Here is a 19,381-nt window from a genome sequence, read left to right as displayed (position 1 = left end):
TGGGATCTGCTGCTGACGTCTTTTTGAAAGTTTCCTAAACAGATAGTTAAGCTTGTGCTGACTTGCCGGTTTCTCTCGGACGGCAGCAACTCTCACGCTAAATTCAGGTAGACAACACGGTTTAAAACGAAGGGATCCCCACTGGCGCAGTCCTGTTTCATCGCTATCGTCTAGTAACTATTTCACTCAAACCGAAGTGCTTTCTGAAGCGACAATTGAACTGAAGCTGACACAAGCTCAAACCAATAAGCACCTTCGGGGGACGAACATATACTGCAGCAAATCTGTTTTTAGCGCTTAGAGTATAGAGGAAAATGAGAAGTTTAAACACTGCTAAACTCTCACCTCCATTAGCCACAGGGGGATTAATTAATAAACACAAGACTGACATTTATCTACAGTTATGGGTTTCGTATTTAACGATCATTTTTATGTGCACATATACATGTGTAGGTCTAAATATTAATTCTAGTCATGGTACGTTTTTTTCTGAAGACTAACAATTAAAGAGTCGCAGTTTGTATCTCACAGCGTGAGTAAAAAGCTGCAGGCAAATAATACAAACAGATGGTATCAACCACCCATGTTTGATGTTAAAGACTTTTATTTTAAAGCAGCGTTGACAGGCCAGAACAGAAACGCACAGACTTCATGCAAATTGACCAATTTGCAAGAAAAATTAGTCTAAGATAAGTTGACACTCATGTAAAGAATGTTACGCCATACTGGAGAATAGATCAGTTTTAGTACAGTCAATTAGGCCAAATCATTGGAACATAGCGATTAATATTGACATCACCCCACCATCACTGAAATTCCCATTCCATTAGAAATCAGCAAAGGACAAAAAAAGACAAGGAAACAGCAGGGACTTTATTATCCGCAGCTCCTGCTGACGTCTGGTTCCTACACAATTTCAAAAATATGCCCCAAAGATTTGTATGTGAGAAAAGGATGATCTGTCAACCCAGAAAAATATAAGCCAGTTGTTTGTTTCTCCATTTGGAGAAGTGCTGTGCACAAAAGCAGGGGATTTAATAACAATTTACTTGGGGGTCATGATTTGCAGTAAGAACTGGAGGATTTGAAGTACACAGTAACAAATTGCAACTCGTCTCAACCCCTACCATAAATTGGCTTGAAGGATAACAGGCAATGACCGTTCCCTTCGCGACACCCTGGTCCGCTCTTCCATCACCTCCAACACCCCTCCCCTTCCTACGGCACCGTCCCATACAAGCGCAGGAGATGTAACACCTGCCCTTTTACCTCCTCTCTTCCCACTGTCCAGGGCCCCAAACACTCCTTCCAGGTGAAACAGCAATTTACTTGTACTTCTTTCAATTTAGTATATTGTATTCGCTGTTCATGATGCGGTCTCCTCTACAATGGAGAGACCAAACGCAGAATGGGTGACTGCTTTGCGGAACACCTCTGTTCAGTCTGCTAGCGTGTCCCTGAGCTTCCGGTCACTTGCCATTTGAATTCTCTGCCCCACTCCCACTCTGATCTCGGCCTCCTACACGGTTCCAATGAAGCTCAACGGAAGCTCGAGGAACAGCCCCTCATCTTTCAATTAGGCACTTTACAGCCTTCTGGACTCGACATTTAGTTCAGCAATTTCAGATCATAACCACTGGCCCCATTTTTTTGGACAGCAGGTGCTGGTAATGATTCTGCTGTTCATTTAATCTCTCCTGCCTTCCACCATATCACAGACCTTCCCTTTTGTTCTTTCCTCCCCTCCCACCTTTCCCAGCACTTGTGCTTGCTTGAAACCTATTGCCTCTAACGTTTTCCAGATCTGACGAAAGGTCACAGACTTGAAACGTTAACTCTGTTTCTCTCTCCACAGATGCTGCCTGGCCTGCTGAGTATCTCCAGCATTTTCTGTTTATATTATTAGACAATGTAAAGTGTTGGAACGGTGCGACTTCCAATGGCAAAATTGAACTGTTGTTGCTTTCCTGTGTTTGGGTAAATCCTTTGGATCCACGTGAAAATGTTGAACAAAGGATGGTGGTGGCACTGTGCGAGTCACCAGTCTGACGTTTAATCCAAAGTGAAACTGTAGTGGAGTTAACCCAAAAATTGTATTATCAATATTTTGGAGGAGGACTTGTGGAATATTTCCATTCCATGGGCTCCTGGCTAGATTCAGGTTCCTAGAAATACCACTAAAATCTTCTGGAGTTATTATCCAACCAAGTATTGGGGAACTATCTGATTCTTACAAGAATCATATCAGATATTTTTGAGAACAGAATAGTCAACTATATGTTTTAAAATTATCCTTCCCTGAATGCTGTGGCCATGAAGCTTGCCAATGTCATTTATAATCATTGCTCCAATACCATTTCTGTTAATTTACTAAAAAATAGCCCCATTTCTGATGGCACGGCAAGTTTATCCAGTGATTTTGCTGAGTCTTATGGACTTCAGTCTGTCCTGAGTTAGGTGATCTCAGTTGACCAGCAGTAGGGGTGCAACCACTGATCTCAGCTTCCCTGGGTTAATGACATGAAAATTGGCTGGGATTCCCCTGTCCTGATCATGGTCAAGCAACCCAGCTAGAAAATATGCGTGGGTGAGTTTGAGTGAGAACTGCATCTAGCTTGGTGAATATCCGATGAACAAATGAATAATGGCCTCTTGATTGTGCTATCAGTGGGCAATTGGTGCCTGCGGAACTATACCGCCACAGAAAGCAATCAATGCCTCCAGGAGAGGAGGGAAGGGGAAGGGAGAAAATTGCTATGAACATTGCCCATTTTTCCATCACTCCACAATGTGCACAGCAGATAGTCCATCTCCAGGATGAACTCAGCAACTGTCATGTGAAAAATCAACCAGCGGTGAATGAGAGCTCCAATAACATTCATTCCTCGCCCTTGTGAGTTATGCGCCATGTGTGTCAAATCATCCAGTAAATGTCCAATAATTCTAAACTCATTCAATAAAAACAAGGGCCTAGAAATTCAGTGCCCTTAGCACCGATTTTGCGGCGCTAGAGGGCCTAGCGCTGCAATTGGCGCCGGTTCCTAAATTGCCTGGGGCCCTTCCGCGGCGGTAGACCGGTAGCGCTGCGCTGGCGCCGATGACGTCATCGGTGTGCGCAGCGTCCCGGTTGCCGTGGTAACCCGGCCCCAAGCCGAAATTCAGTTGCGGCCGCCTCGCCAGTGGCAGCCGCAACTAAGACTCCGGCAAACGAGTGTTGCCGGAGTCTGCGCCGGCGCTTTAAGGAGGCGCGGCGGCCGGCCGCTTCCCCGCCGGCCGCCTGCCCGCAGCTCCCTCCCCGGACTTCTCCCCCCCCCGCCCCCGGAACAAATGCAAGCCCGGCACTTGTCCGAGGTGCCGGGCTCATTTTTGAGGAGATTTGCGCGGGCCGCGGCCGGGTGCAGGCAGCTCCTCCTTAACGGAAGGAGGAGGCCTGCACTTCCCGAGCCTGCCGCACCGCAGCGCCGGAATAGCGCCGCAATGCGGTGCGTTGCGCCAGTTTTCAGGCGCTAAAACCCTTCAGTAGCGCCGGCAGCCGTTTGGGCGCGGCGCTACTGAATTTTTGGCGCGCGCAAAGGGACTTAGCGCCGGCGCTAACTTCCGGCGCTAAAGCCCTGGCACAACGCAAACTCAATTTCTAGGCCAAGGAGTCCAAGCCATAGCTTCTACTCAACTGACTGTGCCGAATGTTACTGTCACAGATTGAGTACTAATTGGGAGAGGGGAAGCAATGATGACTTCTTCACAGGGAACATTTTCTCATTGACCAATTGACTCAATCATACTTAAACTGGTGTGGAGGGGAATCTGCTCAATGAAATTATCTGTTAAATGAGGAAATTCATCCAAACCAGGATATCCCAATTAAGAGCTTTTGACTACACTGTCAGGGTTCTCCTTGCTGCCTTGATAGGAAATGTCAAGGTATCCGAACAGCAATCTCAAGTGAAGAGAAATAAGGACACAATGCGACAACTGAAAAAATTACGTACACCTCCGGCATATAATTTCAAAACATGCAGGATGCACCGTTTTTCTGAATGCTCTATGTACTAATGTGTTACTGATGGATCATTCAGCACTGCCGGCTGTAGTTTCGTGGAACAAAACAGATCAGCTCTTTGCATTTGATAATGATGCAGTTCCCCACTGTATTGAAGCATTAGAATGAAAACAGATTGCTGCTTGTATTCCCCGCACCCTGCTCACCACCCCCCCCGACCCCAGCATCACCTTTGCGCACAGCTTAAATGAATTAGAATTTCCCTGAGGCAAGTGCCTGTTTGAATTGCCTAAATGCACGTATATGAAAATCAATGTTGTTCGATAAACATGCCAGTGTTGAAGGCATTGCAGGAAGTGAATGCCAGAACAAGATTATCATTAAATCAAAACATTTCTTTAAAAAAAAGCATTGTGAGCATGTTGGTTGGCTTTCCCAGCAATGCCATACGTATATGACAAGAAGCTCACCAGAGGAGTTGACAGGTAATGCAATAGCACGTATGCATTCAGAGGTATATCTGCCTGTTTCCTGCTACCTGCTACAGAGCAATATGGATTGGACTGTACTATTCAGAAACTGATAGTCCTTTCAGTAGTCTTACAACTGAAATTTCAATTTCCACTCATTCTTTTAGTAACCTTCTAATGTTTTGGGTAGGAGAGGAGCATCTGGTCTATTCATCCAAACCTCCCATTAGTTTCCTTACCATGATTCTGGAACTAATAGCCTTGTATTACCTTTCCTAATAGGAATTTCATGAAATTGAAATCTCCACTTTCGTTCTTTCACACCAAAACCCGACAAAGTGATCTGCTACAAATGTTATATTATTAAGATTTCCCCAATGGGTAATGGCCATCCAGTAGCTCAAGAAGGTCCTAGGTTTGATCCCCTGTCCTATGAAAACATTAACTGATCTCAGTACAATTGGCTTGAGTACCCCTGGATTAGCGAGAGGAAATTTTGATTCTGGTACCTGCTCTTAATCAGTAATCAGCTCCTGAAAGTGTACATATGTGGACATCAAGTGAAGACAAGACCTGGCTCCGGTTTGTGTCCTTCCTCCCCCGAATCAAACAACCTGACGACACTTACCATCAAGGCTCACACATGAACAACGGCTGGTGGGGCGACGCATCAGGGGCACCAGCACCCGGGTAACAATACACGACAACAACAACTTGCATTTATATAGCACCTTTAACATAGTAAAACGTCTCAAGGTGCTTCACAGGAGCTTTATCAAACAAAATTTGACACCGAGCCACGAGATGTTAAGGCAGGGCTTGGTCAAAGAGGTAGATTTGAAGGAGCGTTTTAAAGGAGGAAAAAGAGGTAGAGAGGCGGAGGGGTTTCAGGAGGGAATTCCAGAGCTTAGGGCCTCAGCAGCTGAAGGCACGGCCGCCAATGGTGGAGCGATTAAAATCAGGGATGCATTCGAGCCCAGAATTGGAGGAGCGCAGGTATCTCGGAGGGTTGTAGGGCTGGAGGAGGTTACAGAAATAGGGAGGGGTGAGGCCATGGTGGGATTTGAAATCAATGGTGAGAATTTTTAAATTGAGGCGTTGCTTAAACGGGCGCCAATGTAGGTCAGGGATGATGGGTGAACAGGAGTTGGTGCAAGTTAGGATACGGGCAGCAGAGTATTGGATGAGCTTAAGTTTATGGAGGGTGGAAGATGGGAGGCCATCCAAGCAAGGAGTGAACATCTTCAGCAGACGGAGGGTTGGGGCGGAGAAAAATAAAATGTTACTCTTAAATGTGATGGTATTGTCAATAGGCAATGGGGTGAGACAGTGGTGTAGTGCGCTGGACTTTCAATATGTTGAGCAGGGGATGCAGACAACTGAAAGTCATGGAGCGGTAGGACACAGATGGTTGGAGCGGCAGCAGCCCATGCAGGGCAAGTGACATAGGGAAAATAATTTAGGGGCTTAAAAAGCAATGGCCCAGATATTCCGATCATGCATGCACTGAAAACCGGCATTTCCGACCTGTCAAGAATGGTCTTGACAGATCCTCCGGCTGCCCGGGAGAAGGGCCTCTGCGGGTGGATAGTTCCGCTTTTTGGAGACCCTCCGCCCGCAGAAAACCCTTACAATTCTTGCGCCTGATAAAAGCAAGCGTAAGGCCTGCTTTTACCAGGATAAGAGTTGAAAAAGTAAAAAAAAAAGTTTTCACTGATTTATCATTTAAAAATACTTTTAAAAAATGGTAAGTTTATTTTTTGCCCCGTAAAAAACTTTATTTTTTTTCAATTATTCAAATTATTATTCAAATATTTAATTTATTGTAATATCAAGTCATTTTAAAAATGTGATTTTTAAAAAATTTATTTAAAGTTTTACTATGTTTTGGGGTGATCTCCTTTCATATACAGTATTTGGCAGGTCTTCCTGTCAAGTGTATGAAGGGAGATTCCCTTCTTTGATTGGCCCCCCATGGCCCACGTGATCCCAGGGACGCTGCAAACCGCCTGCGCCTCTGGGATACGTGGGCCCTGCACACCGGCAGTTTAGAGAGGCCCAGGATCGGAAGTGTGTGCGTCCCAGGAGCCCTCAGGTAAGGGCGTAGATTTTTCCAGATCACAGGCCTCCGCACGCGGGAGGCCTGCGAATGGAAAATACGGGCCAATATATATGAGGATTGGTGCAAAATGCAAAAACAGGGAATACAAAGTATACGCATGTGGATGTTGAATGCATTTTGGCTCAGCTACTCAATGAGCAAACTTGCTGGGCTATTGTGAGCTGAAATGGTAGATTTAACCATCTTGATTGAATCACAATTCTCTACCACACTTTGCAAAGGATCTTTCATGTTATTCAGACTCAGAAATGACTGACTTTTCAGAGACATTTGTGCAAATTGAAGGAAAAAAAATTCCAGTGTAAATTTCTCAGGCATAACTTTCTCAAAAGGTCATGGTGATAACGGATATGATTTTCAGCACCTTTACAAAATTGTTAAAACCATTACTCTTTGAATTCCCTCTGACATAACCAGTGTACCGTCACATTTTCCCTTTATTTTTGTTTTTGCTACTTACCTTATTAGTTTATTAAAAGAAAGATTGCCTGCTTAAAACAAATAATTATGAATAATGCTGGGCCAATGGAACCAAATATCAAGACAGTGAGACAAAAAGGCACAAGTTTGTTTCGTTAGTGGGATGTGGGCGTCGCTGGCAAGGCCAGCATTTATTGCCCATCCCTAATGGCCCTTGAGAAGGTGGTGGTGAGCCGCCTTCTTGAACCGCTGCAGTCCGTGTGGTGAAGGTACTCCCACAGTGCTGTTAGGGAGGGAGTTCCAGGATTTTGACCCAGCGATGATGAAGGAACGGCGATATACTTCCAAGTCAGGATGGTTTGTGGCTTGGAGGGGAATTTGCAGGTTATGGTGTTCCCATGCGCCTGCTGCCCTTGTCCTTCTAGGTGGTAGAGGTCGCAGGTTTGGGAGGTGCGATCGAATAAGTCTCGATATAGCGAGTTCCAAGGGGGACTGGCTAAAAGTTTGATGCATCAAGACTTCAACATATGGAGATTCTGCTCGTAGCCCAGTCCCACCCTCCTGAACCTTCCACAATTGGTCTCCTGCTCCTCAGGCTGCCTTTATTTACTCCAGGTACACCACAACACCTATACTACCAAACTTGCCCTGGCATCAATGTTGTGGTAGCTTCCTACAATACACTGTCTTCAGTGCTAGCTTTCTCTTTCTGCCTTCGGTTTAATAAGTGGAACAGTCAGCATTACCTCAACACTGCTGGGCTTGTCTGCATCTGGCAGGTCCAGTGGCACAAGAAAAATCTATTTTCAGCTTATTCCAAACATTGATCACTCCTTGAATAAAGAAACGTTTCCTTATATATCTGTACTAGCTGGGGAGCCCCGCGTTGCGAGGGCAATTTTGGGGCGCTTGGTCTCCCTGCCCCTGTGTGTCCCCCCTCTCCCTGTCATGTCCTCTCCCTGTCCTATCCCTCCCCTCCCTCCCCTCCCCTCCTCTCCCTCCCCTCCTCTCCCCTCCTCTCCCTCCCTCCCCTCCCCTCCCTCCCCTCCCTCCCTCCCCTCCCGTCTCCCTCCCTCCCTCCCCTCGCCCACCCCCACCCCTCCCCTCCCCCACTCCCCTCTGTCCCTCTCTCCGGCCCCTCCCCCTGCCTAGCGCCTGAGGTCCGGAGCTGAGGTCCCCGCGTATCGCGCGGCTGATGGACGGCCGCTGTGGGCGGGCGGCGCATGCGCGGTCAGTGCGGGCGGCGCGAGCCCCCCGCGATTTCCCGAGGCTCGCCCCCCCCCCCGCGATTTCCTGAGGCTCTCCCCCCCCCGCGATTTCCCGAGGCTCTCCCCCCCCCACCCCCCGCGATTTCCCGAGGCTCCCCCCCCCCGCGATTTCCCGAGGCTCTCCCCCCCCCCGCGATTTCCTGAGGCTCTCCCCCCCCCCCGCGATTTCCCGAGGCTCTCCCCCCCCCCCCGCGATTTCCCGAGGCTCTCCCCCCCCCCGCGATTTCCCGAGGCTCTCTCCCCCCCCGCGATTTCCCGAGGCTCTCCCCCCCCTATTAAATTGTTATTTAATTCCCTAACACATCATTAAAATATTTACCTTAGTTCCCTAACACACAGAAAGTGTGGGGGAAAAAATTGTGAAAAATCAAGATGACGGCCACTCATCTCGGTTCAGAAGGATAAGGCCCACCCACACACGCACCGATTGGTCGACCGGTCAGGTCACCGAAGCGTAGGATTGGTTAATCGTCGAGTCACTCGACACTCAACTGTAGGATGGCATGCGCCCGTCCGATTGGTCGACCTCGACGTCACACGGTCGCTAATGAGATGCTAATGAGCGGAACGCTAAACGTTTTTCGGATACCGCGGGCAGGATTTTTGTCCGGCCGAAACGTAAATATGCCTATGACCGGTCCGGAATCGCAAGCTTTCTTTTGAGGTGACGCGCGCGTCGGTACGCTCTGTAACTTTCAAACGTATAGAGAACGGACAGACAGACAGACATCGGGACAGAGCCGCTTTATATATATAGATTAAATTTACTTACCACTCATTTTTATTTATTTCCTGAGCTCTCACTTTCTTTGAATAATAATCCAGATGTACCTTCTCAGAGGTTAAAGGTTACTTTCACAATCATTATTGCCAAAGGAAGAATTACTTTGAGTCTATGGTGTTGAATACTTTATGTGGAATAGACATCTGAATACCTGATTTTACAGGAACAGAGGGGAAGAAAATCCCCCCGGAGATAGTCTTACTTATGTCCCGCTTTGTAGCTTTGATGAGCTTTTCCGTGAAAATTGGCAGCAAGAAAAATGTCACCTTTCCCCCTACTCCACCACACAATTCTCTTACAAGACAAATCAAATCATGTACAGGTATCAGAAACAGTATGAGTGTTACCACTAGATATTCTCATTACTGCACCGCAGGCATTTCTGCAGTACAAGATGGGCATCATTCGTATTATCCTCTGCCAAGGACCTACCTATGGTGCAGTGCTCGCCGTTCCAGCCCTGGTTGCATTCGCATTTGCCCTCTTTGCAGGTCCCGTGCTCCAAGCAGCGAGGGTGGCATGCTCTCTGGTCACAAGCTGCATCCGTCCAGCCTTCCTCACAGCGGCAGGCGCCCGCCAGGCAAACGCCATGTGTCCCGCACTCCACGGCACAGATTTCTGTGGAGCAGAAATAGACCCAGCATTGTCAGTAACGCGTTCGAATTTCCTCAATGCACAATTAATACTTGTGCAAGTATGATGATCCAAAGTGCTGCATTAGAACACTGTCAGTTCCCCTAAATCAGGCTTTTAACAACCTACCATTCAAGCTTGTGTGTGGCACAACTGAGTTGGTACGAGCAAAGAAAAATATTGCACTCAATGTTCTTCTGTCAACATTTCCCAATTATTTTGCTGTAAAAATACTCCTGTTCCATAATAGCCATGGTAATTATTTCTTACCAATTACAAGCTTACATTTACATATTTTGTTAATAGCTGGCATAAACACACATCAGGTTCCATGACTACTTTCTACGCACCAGTGGACTGTTCGCGGTACTGGCCAGCCTGCCTAGGAGTTGCCACACCATGTCTGAGAGTACAAAGAAGTCCGCAATGCGCAAGTTATCAGCAGTCTACCATGGAGCGTGTTGTCGCCTCTATGGACACTGCAGCCAGGCCAACTGTACGGCAATCTGCACCATCATCTCTTGCAGCTTTGAATGAAGCTCAAACTGGTGCCACTTAAGTATATCGCCCATCCTTCATCGTCGCTGGGTCAAAATCCTGGAACTCCCTCCCTGACAGCACTGTGGGAGTACCTTCACCACACGGACTGCAGCGGTTCAAGAAGGCGGCTCACCACCACCTTCTCAAGGGCAATTAGGGATGGGCAATAAATGCTGGCATTGCCAGCGAAGCCCACATCCCATAAAAATAAACAAAAAAAACCCCTCAGGCTCTGAGCGCCACCATGTCCGTCACCTTCGGGAGGCTGGGGAAGTGAACCGACAGGGGCTTCAATCGCATCACAGATTTCCGACAGTCTGCTCTCCTGTGGATCAGTGGGAATGCTGAGCTGCGGCTCCATGGAGTGGGAGTGGCACATGTCGCTCTCTCTCAGGACGACAGCACATCTTCTCCCTCGCCACCCCCCTTTAACCAACACCCGCCATGGTGCCGGGAAGCCAGCAGGGCCGGACTGCCCCGGCAGCAGCTGAAATGCTGCGGTCTGCAGCCGGGCCCTCATGGACCCTAGCTCCTAGAGATCGCTGACCACAAGCGTGTCAATGCCTCATCACCTGAGCATCAGTAGCTTTCCATCACCCACGATGAAGCCACTGCAGCAGCAAAAAGGTCACTTAAGAAAGGCACTATGAGCCAACACGTGGATAAAAATATTGTTTGATGGTCGTTGTGTAAGCCATTAAAAAGTCACACTATTGGAAATTGTGACTTTGTTTGCAAGGTGGCTCTATTGTACCTGCTGAAACTTAATGTCAATGTTAGTCAGTGGTTGGAAGTACTTGACTGGAGGTGAGAATGACTGGTAAGAGATGGTGCTCAGGACTGTTAATGCAATGAGAGGGGAGGAGTAGTTCAGATGAAGCGACAGTTGATCGATTGTTGCCAAAGTGATATGGCTGCTGGCTGGCATTGCTGCCCTGCTGCTCCATTCTCGCCGTCAATGGGGTCTTCCTCATCAAATAGTGGAAGGTCTTCTTGCTGTGTAGGCTCTATTTGCTGCCCCCTGTTGCACTGCAAAGTTGTGTAGAATGCAGTAGATGACCACAATATATGACACTATCGGCTGTACTGCAGATAGCACCCCCAGACCAGTCCAGGCAGCGGTGGCGTTGTTTGAGCAGTCCAGTGGTCTGCTCGCTCATGGCGTGAGTGGTCCAATGGCTCAGGTTGTATTTCCTTACACCTGGCAAGCTTGGGGTTCCACGAGCCAGGTATAAAGAGGGTACCCTTCGGTGCCAGGAGCCCACCTCTGACTTGCTGCGCTGGGTCAAAGAGTAAGGGGATGGAGGATTGGTGCATTAAATCTTGACATCAGCCAGGAAAACAGGCACGGACCTGCGGGATGCGCTGGTGGTGGTTAGGTAAGTAATTGGAAGCATTTGCAGTTCATAAAGGCTGCTGGCTCATTGAGAGGTGCGCTGATAGCTACATGGGTGCAGTCAATCAGACCCTGATTGGTCGTCCAGGATGCCCACCAAAAACAGGCGTTAGATATCAGGGTCCGAGGCCGCTTGTCGGACCATGAATGCAAAATTCAAGAACAAATGGGCGGAGCTAATGCAGCACATGCAACATCTAGTTGTACCTGACCAGCGATCTTTAAAGGGACCGCTGGAGACCGCTCAGGAAATGGTCAGTTTTGATTTTTGTGCCCAGATTAGTAATCCAGCACCCAGGGGAACCAGGAAAGTTCCCCTCCTGGGCCCACAAAAAAACTACGGCTCACAGCCGATCGCGTTCAAGCCCCCCCCCATCCCCCACCACAAGACCCGACCGTCTGAGTGCATAAGCTGGACGATTTCCCACCCTCCCCAGCCAGTGAGCTGCAGCTCGCAACTCGACAGCGACACCTAAATGAGAGCCAAAGCCGAGGGGCCGTACGGCCAACTCCTGCTCCTAATTCTTAGGTTCTGCGACTTCTTATGAACATGCCTAGGGCCTCAGGCCAGCGTGGACTGGCGTTGGAGCCGTTTTGGACGCAAGTCGATTTTCTTGGCAAATGTTTGAACGCACAGCTTTAGCGCTACCATATTTTCTTTTATATAAAACCCATACTGTGTGCAGATGCCTACTGCTTCTTGCCATGTCTGAACTCTTGAACCTAAACCTAACCTAGTGTTCCTCCCAGGTGTTACCTGAATGAGAGAGGTATGTAGGTGGCTGGTTGCCGTGCCAGTACTACTGGGTGGGCCCAGCAAGGCACGTTACTTCCGCTCTTTTTGGTACAACAATTATACCAGGGTCCTGTTGACGTCATAGGAACCCGATTTGAACAATGAGGCTCCTGTCTGCAGGATGCAGGCGCCTGGGTTGCTCTTCTGAAAGCCCCACAAAAATGGTGGTGGGTAGATTGGAGCACTAGCTACTGCCCTGTTCCCGCCGGGTGCAGGCAGTTAAAATCGGTCCAGTTCTCTCCACTACAATCTTTACCAGAGAGAAGTCTTGGGGAGCATTTGAATAGTTTTTGTAGGGCCTGTTGGATGGTTTGTTCGTGATCAGAGGCCTGGTGGATTTTCAATCTGCCAAAGAATGTGTAAACTCGTGCGAGAGCCTTTCATTATTGTGTAGGCCTCTTACCCTACACGGGACGTGAAACTAGCAGACTTGGGGTCCTACTGCAACTGAACACAGAGCTGCGTGTGAACCAATGACGCGACAGTCATTTTAAAGTTGATGGTTGGGACCATTCCGGGAAGCATTTTGGCATGCACAGCACGGTAGCCAGATCAGCTCCATGTCGTATAACATGCAGCAGTCACGGGGCAATGAAAGCAAAGTCAAGGGTTGAACCGAATGATTAAAAAAAAGTTTCAATATAAACTGGGCTGCATTCCCTTATTGCAGCAAACAATGATCAGAAAAATCTATCCGACACAAGTGGGATTAGCCACAGCTTCATCAGTTGCAGTCTGCTGTGGTGCTCAGGGAACGCACTGCCTGTTCATTGTACTCCTTCCAATGACTTCTTTATACATACATTCCCCTCTCTTCCGAATCAAGCTTTCAATTAAAGGACCTTGGATGGGCTGATTAACCTCAGCACAGCAAAATATTAACTCGGCTTTGCGAGGGAAAGTTTTTTTTAAATATATCCTGAGCCTTGTTTCTCCTGTGAATCAATCTAATCAATTTTTCATTAGCACCAAGGTGTTTATCAGCCTTTAACACACCACCTTAAAGCACAGTTGTGTCAACCTTCGCTACAAACTTATTAATTGAAGTTCATTTAATTGAAGTGAAATTGCACAGCTAATTAATAGCCAGTCTTCTGTGCAAAGATCAAATAATGTTTTGGCAGCATCAATTTCATCACAGGAGACTTAAGCGTCACACAAATGCCAGAGTGGAGCTATGGTCGGAACTGGCCTGCGTCGAACTGGTGGGCTGAAATAGATAATAATTGTTGTCTGAGGTGTGCAGAGCCCAACAAGCAATCCAATACCGAACCCACCCATTTAGCACAGGCCAGCATTTCCTCCCATAGCCACAGCGGATTCTCTTTTAAACCTTAATGTGAAAAAATGGGATTGAAGATAATTGATGGCTATATTAGTTCAGAATAATACATCCATTAACTTGTTCCTGTCATTGCTTTCCTGGTGCATTCAAAAGAAGCCTCATAATGAAGATATTACTGGCGAAATGACTGTTAATTAGCCACAATTGTTCACATTTGATTGGAGGTGTAATCGACAGGAATGCCGGTGCACGGCCAGGCTCTGCTCAGTTTACTGCCCCCCTGCCTTGGCACTTGGCTCTGATAGACCGTGTTGACTCAGGAACCTGTCCTTTTGTTTTCTCAATCCAGTATCTCATCCATAAATCAATATTAAGTTACTCCTTAAATTGACCGATACCTCACGACACACCTCACTCAATTCATCTCATTAGATAAAGAAATCCAACAAACTTAGCCAAAATTTAAGCAAATCATACGATGGGAACTCAGCATAAATGTACCTTTTGGAGTAGGTTTTGCTTTTGGCTGATGTATTTCATTCAGAATCTTGCCTTACGTTAAATTATGTCAGTGGTTCTTAAACTTCTTTGGTTGAAGGACCCCTTTTCAAATGGATTAGTAATCACAGACCCCCATCTAAATTATAATACTCAGAATCTGAAAGTGCTGCGTGTAAAGGGTGTTTTAATAATGTTTTTAAGAAAACAGGTATTTACTTACAGGTATCAGTGAGATGGGTGTGCCTGCTTCTCACACCAATTCTGGGTACTCCGCAGCAACAGATGGCCACTATTAGCCACTTAGTGCTGGACAATTTTTAAAGCCGTCAGCAGGCTGGCCAAGGCGAGTGAGGGCACGAGCGCCCGCGCACATGCTGGGATGCTGCTGGAAGCACGACTCAGCGCCGTACTGTCCCCACTGGCACGTTCTGTAACAGCTGCACTGTGGGATGGTACGTGTTTAGGTGAACACGTTCAGGCACGTGTTTGAAGGGTCCCGCAGGCGCCCTGATCGCGCGTCTGGAGGATGGCACAGGGTCGCGGCATCGGCTCGACTTGCAGGGAGCGCTCGTTGCAAACTGAGTGAGAGCTGTGAGCCTCTATGAGGAGGCGGGCCCAGCCGTTGAGAATAATTCGCAGGGTGGGTTTTATAAAGAGGAGCAGGCTTGAAATTACGTTTGATCGTGGAGCCCCTGGAAAGTTTCAAGTTTGAGGACCACTGAATTATGTCACCTAATTTACCAACTCCTAAAATTCCATTTACTGCCAGCACACGCACGAAACAAGAAACCCTGTAAGTTGGACAGTTAAAACCTGGAATTAAGTGACAAACAATTCAACACAAAAAGAAACAAGATGCAAGGCCAGCATGAAGAACACCATGGCAACCGTAGAAATCACCAATCGCAATCCGCGTTGCTCAGAGGTTCTCCTTCCAAAATTCCACTGCACAAAGGGATGTGAAAGATTTATATTTTATTATAACTGAGGATCACTTACTGTACATGTTTATTTTCTGCCTTAACCCCCGCTTAAGTTCCTCAGAGCTGAAGCCTTATCAGGTAGACAGCTGAATGAGCAGCATTATGATTAATTGATATTTCTTGCATTAATTAAGTGCGTTGGGATCAACTAAACTTTCTTGAGCCCAGTAATTGGCTTTTGTTGTACTTGTTTCCCTTCACCCATTTCCTTTTTTGTGTGTGTGTTTTTTTTTTTTTTTAAAAGGTTCATAGCTGAACATGGAGATAAATTTTTAAAGCATATTATTTTAAAATTCAGTGAATTTCAACGTTACCGTTTTTTTTCCTCTGTTGCTTCTACTGACTAGTCAAGACTCCCAAAAGCAAGCATGACCTGAAAGCAGACTCCTTCCCGTAATACTGTAGCAAACAGCTTAGAGGCAGGCAGGGTTATTCTGCTTTATCCTGCAAATTGCTGTGAGGAATTTTACTGAGGGTCTTTTCTCCAAACTGTTATACCCACATTGTGGTACGTGGGAATGTGTTGAGCATGTTACAGTCAATGTATATGGTGAAATGCAAGCGCAGAAATGAAGGAAAGACGACCTCAGGACATCCCAAAGCACTTTACAGCCAATGAAGTATTTTTTGAAGTGTAGTCACTGTTGTAATGTAAGAAATGCAGCAGCCAATTTGCACACAGCAAACTCCCACAAACAGCAATGTGATAATGACCAGATAATCTGTTTCAGTGATGGTGATTGAGGGATGAATATTGGCCAGAACACCAGGAAGAATTCCCCTTCTTTTCTTTGAAGTACTGCCATGGGATTTTTTACATCCATTTAAGAGGCCAGACGGGGTCTCGGTTTAACGTTTCATTTGAAAGACAGCACCTCCGACAGTGCAGCACTCCCTCGGTACTGCACTGGAGCGTCAGCCTAGATTTTGTGCTCTGGAATGGGACTTGAACCCACAACCTTCTGACTCAGAGGCAGGAGTGCTACCAACTGAGCCATGGCTGACAATTAACATGACACAGCACCTTTGAAGGATGCATCTAAATGGAAACTTTATGAAGCATGCTGAACAAAAAGGAATTGCTGATAAAAATAAATATTCTAGTCACCTCCTAGTTTACCATCATCTACTGAAACTGAATGAAAAAGCTGCTTTGAAATAACACAGAATTGGGGTTAGACTCAGATGTTTTCCCGTAATGGAATTTTGATAGATTCAGTAGCTTGTGGAGATTTGAAAACAGCGACTACAAAGATGACTTACGGTGACATTGCCAGGAACACCTTGCTTGCAAGCCAGAAATGTCTATATACAAGAAGTTGCCAGAATGGAGTATTAATGTTAATAAGGAGAAAAGTAAACCAGTGTTGTTTTCACAATAAAGACTCCCACTCCGCCCAAAGAATCATGCAGGTGTACAGTTCCGTGGGCAGGAGCTGACCTTCAGTATCTTAGCCAAATAGCCATTTGCAATGTACGGACCTTGACACAGAGTAACTGGTGAATATTCAACCACAGAGGGCATTGCACCCGAGGCCAGTCCATTCCAATGTTCCTTTTAAGCCGCGCGGCTCTCTGGATCTCCCACGCAGCCGGCTTTTCAATGGTAAAAACCGTGCATGAATGGGGGGCCGCGCACCCAAGAAAAAAATAATGGGAACATGGGTTCTGTCCTCATCCCGTCTCTCTCGCACACATTCCAGCAAGGCTCACTGGACAGTGATCAGGACCAGGAAGCCAAGCTGAATCATTTTTTTCTCTTTCACTAACCCAGAGGCCCAAGGCCAATTGTCCCAGCTGAGATCTGCAGGCCCAGTAGAAGAGAGCGGTGCCGTCTGTGTGACTCAGTCGCACGCCAGGCGGTGAATTTACCCACTGAGCCAAAGGAGGAAGGCTTTTCAAAAGGTGCATCATCGCAAAAAAAAAAATTACATCGTTGAAAGAAACCAAAGGAAGGTCTTTATTGTGAAGCCCACACTTTGAAAGAACATCAATCGTACTGTTTACTGGCTGCTGTTTCTATACTGGCTGCTGTTTCTATAAAGAAGTTTCTCGCCTGCACACCACAAACATTTTGCCTCTAAAAAGGCAGAATTTCCTAATCAGCTTAGACCGTCAAAATTAAAAATAGATTTGCTGAGGTAACCTATCCATTGATGTTAGACATCACCAGGTTACTGTGTAACTCAGTAAGTATGCTGCTGTTACTGCAGCATTAGACCCTCGGGGAATAAGGCACTCAACATTTCACCACTTATGGGATGATTTGCAAGGTATCCTCTGTCTACTAACCCACTGAGCAGTCTGTGCCTGTCCAATTTGGATCACAAGTGCAGGAACCACTCTCCTGAAGGTAGGTCCCATGGCCAGAGCACTGATCGGGGCACATGGTTTTCGAATTCTCACAGTTTGCACCGCCCCATCCCGGACTGCAGTGGCATTCCCCGTGGATACAGACTCCATGGTTCGAACAGGTCGGGTCGAAACAGTCCGCTGGAAGAAAAAAAGAAATCATCCTTTGGCCTAAGAGATGAGAAATAGCAGAGACTGGCAAGACCTGGCCCTCTAATTCACTTTAATGTGCTTTAGATGATGAGATCTAATTTAACAATTTGACTCAATAAAATTTCACACTTGTAGGGTCAACGACCTGAAAATTTAATCTCTTCAGCCCTAATTACGTTACTGTATGAACAAAGATCAATAAAATCAATATTTCTGAGGTAGGGAAATTGGATTTTGCACTTGAAAAATGAACTGATCTTTCACAACATCTTCCTCAATACCATGATTATGACAGAAGAACAAAAAAGTGACCATTTGTCATCATAATCTACCAGAATCAGCTATCTTGTCAGTTCTTCCTACTGACTGAGTGACTACAGTCCATGATAGTAGAGTATCAATATATTTGACTGAGGCAATGTTTTACTCTGTGAGGTGGAAAAACATTGATGTCTTCTCATTGTTTTCTCATCTCAAAGTGAAGATCATTGCTCAACGAGTGCAGACTTCCTTCAGTAACTGTTTTCACTTCCAGGACAGTTAGGCAAACCTTCTCTATTATTTGGAAACCTTACATTTTGAAAGAAATAAGCAAAATGGCACAACAGCAGCTTACATGACAACTGACATTCTATGCCCATTTAGTTCAAGCAAATCACCTTTGGCCAAATCAAAGCCTCACTTCTGGTTATCAGCTATTTGAAGCAAACATTTGCTCTTGACTGTCTAATTATACAAGCCAACTCTTATGGGGGAGATTTTCAACTTACCGCCCAGGTGTAAAACTGGTGTTGCGGATCGGCTACCCGTATAGAACCCGCTCAATTTTCATTCCCAAGTTGAAAATCTATCCATGCATCTGTCAAGTTCACTGTGCACAGAACTGCTGGAGAGTCTAGAACCAGGGCTCACAGTCTCAGGATAAAGGGTCAGCCATTTAGGACTGAGATGAGGAGAGATGTTTTCACGCGGAGGGTTGTGAATCTTGGGAACTCTCTATCCCAGAGGGCTGTGAAAGCTTAGTCGATGAGTATATTCAAGACTGAAATCGATAGATTTTTGGGCACTAAGGGAATCATGGGATATGGGGATTGGGCGGGAAAGTGGAGTTGAGGTTGAAGATCAGCCATGATCTTATTGAATGGCAGAGCAGGCCCAAGGGGTCGTATGGCCTACTCCTGCTCCTATTTTTTATGCTTTATGAATGTTCATTCATTTCACTTACTCTTCATTCCCAACCCGTCCACACAGACATCTCCACCCTCCCAATTTTTAAATCAACTCCTACCGCTTACAAGAGCAACATTTTGGCACTGTGCTGTCTTTTGGTTGCTTTCATCCAATAAAAACAGAACTCCTACAGGTCAGTTGGTCATGTCGTATCTGTGACTGATAAGAGATCTTCTTCCAGGGGGCCACGCTCGACAGGGCCACTAGATCGGAGCAAAAGCTCCATTCTGCCTCGCTCAAGTTACTTTAACATACCCGCAAGTGTTTGGGCAGGATTGGTGTGTTGCATTCGAGCACAAATTCAGAGTGCCTATATTATGGAGAGCATTAACTTCCTCAACATGGATAACGGAGCACTCCATAGAGGAATTGATTCTACTGACTGAAGGCTAAAAGGAAGAAGCACCAGTTATTGAATGTAAAAGCTGCACATTCTGGAAACACACAG

At 46.5% G+C, this 19,381-nt stretch overlaps 1 protein-coding gene across 12 annotated transcripts in view; it reads right to left on the bottom strand.

Annotated features, from left to right (window-relative positions):
* Positions 1 to 19,381, bottom strand: part of tenm3 (teneurin transmembrane protein 3) — a 2,019,778-nt gene that overhangs the window by 134,190 nt on the left and 1,866,207 nt on the right. For 11 of the 12 annotated variants that reach the window (XM_085979187.1, XM_085978950.1, XM_085979196.1 and 8 more), the window contains 2 exons: positions 17,491 to 17,691; positions 9,497 to 9,682 (listed from right to left, as the gene is read on the bottom strand). In XM_085979187.1, the coding sequence (XP_085835313.1) occupies positions 9,497 to 9,682; positions 17,491 to 17,691 (387 nt within the window). The remainder of the gene's footprint in view (positions 1 to 9,496; positions 9,683 to 17,490; positions 17,692 to 19,381) is intronic. The other variant, XM_085979211.1, reaches the window with a different exon arrangement.

Source organism: Somniosus microcephalus, chromosome 1 (assembly GCF_052327205.1).
Source record: "Somniosus microcephalus isolate GS21.2 chromosome 1, FLI_Smic_1.0, whole genome shotgun sequence".
Taxonomy (NCBI): Eukaryota; Metazoa; Chordata; class Chondrichthyes; order Squaliformes; family Somniosidae; genus Somniosus; species Somniosus microcephalus.
This window is presented reverse-complemented; position numbering and strand designations above follow the sequence as displayed.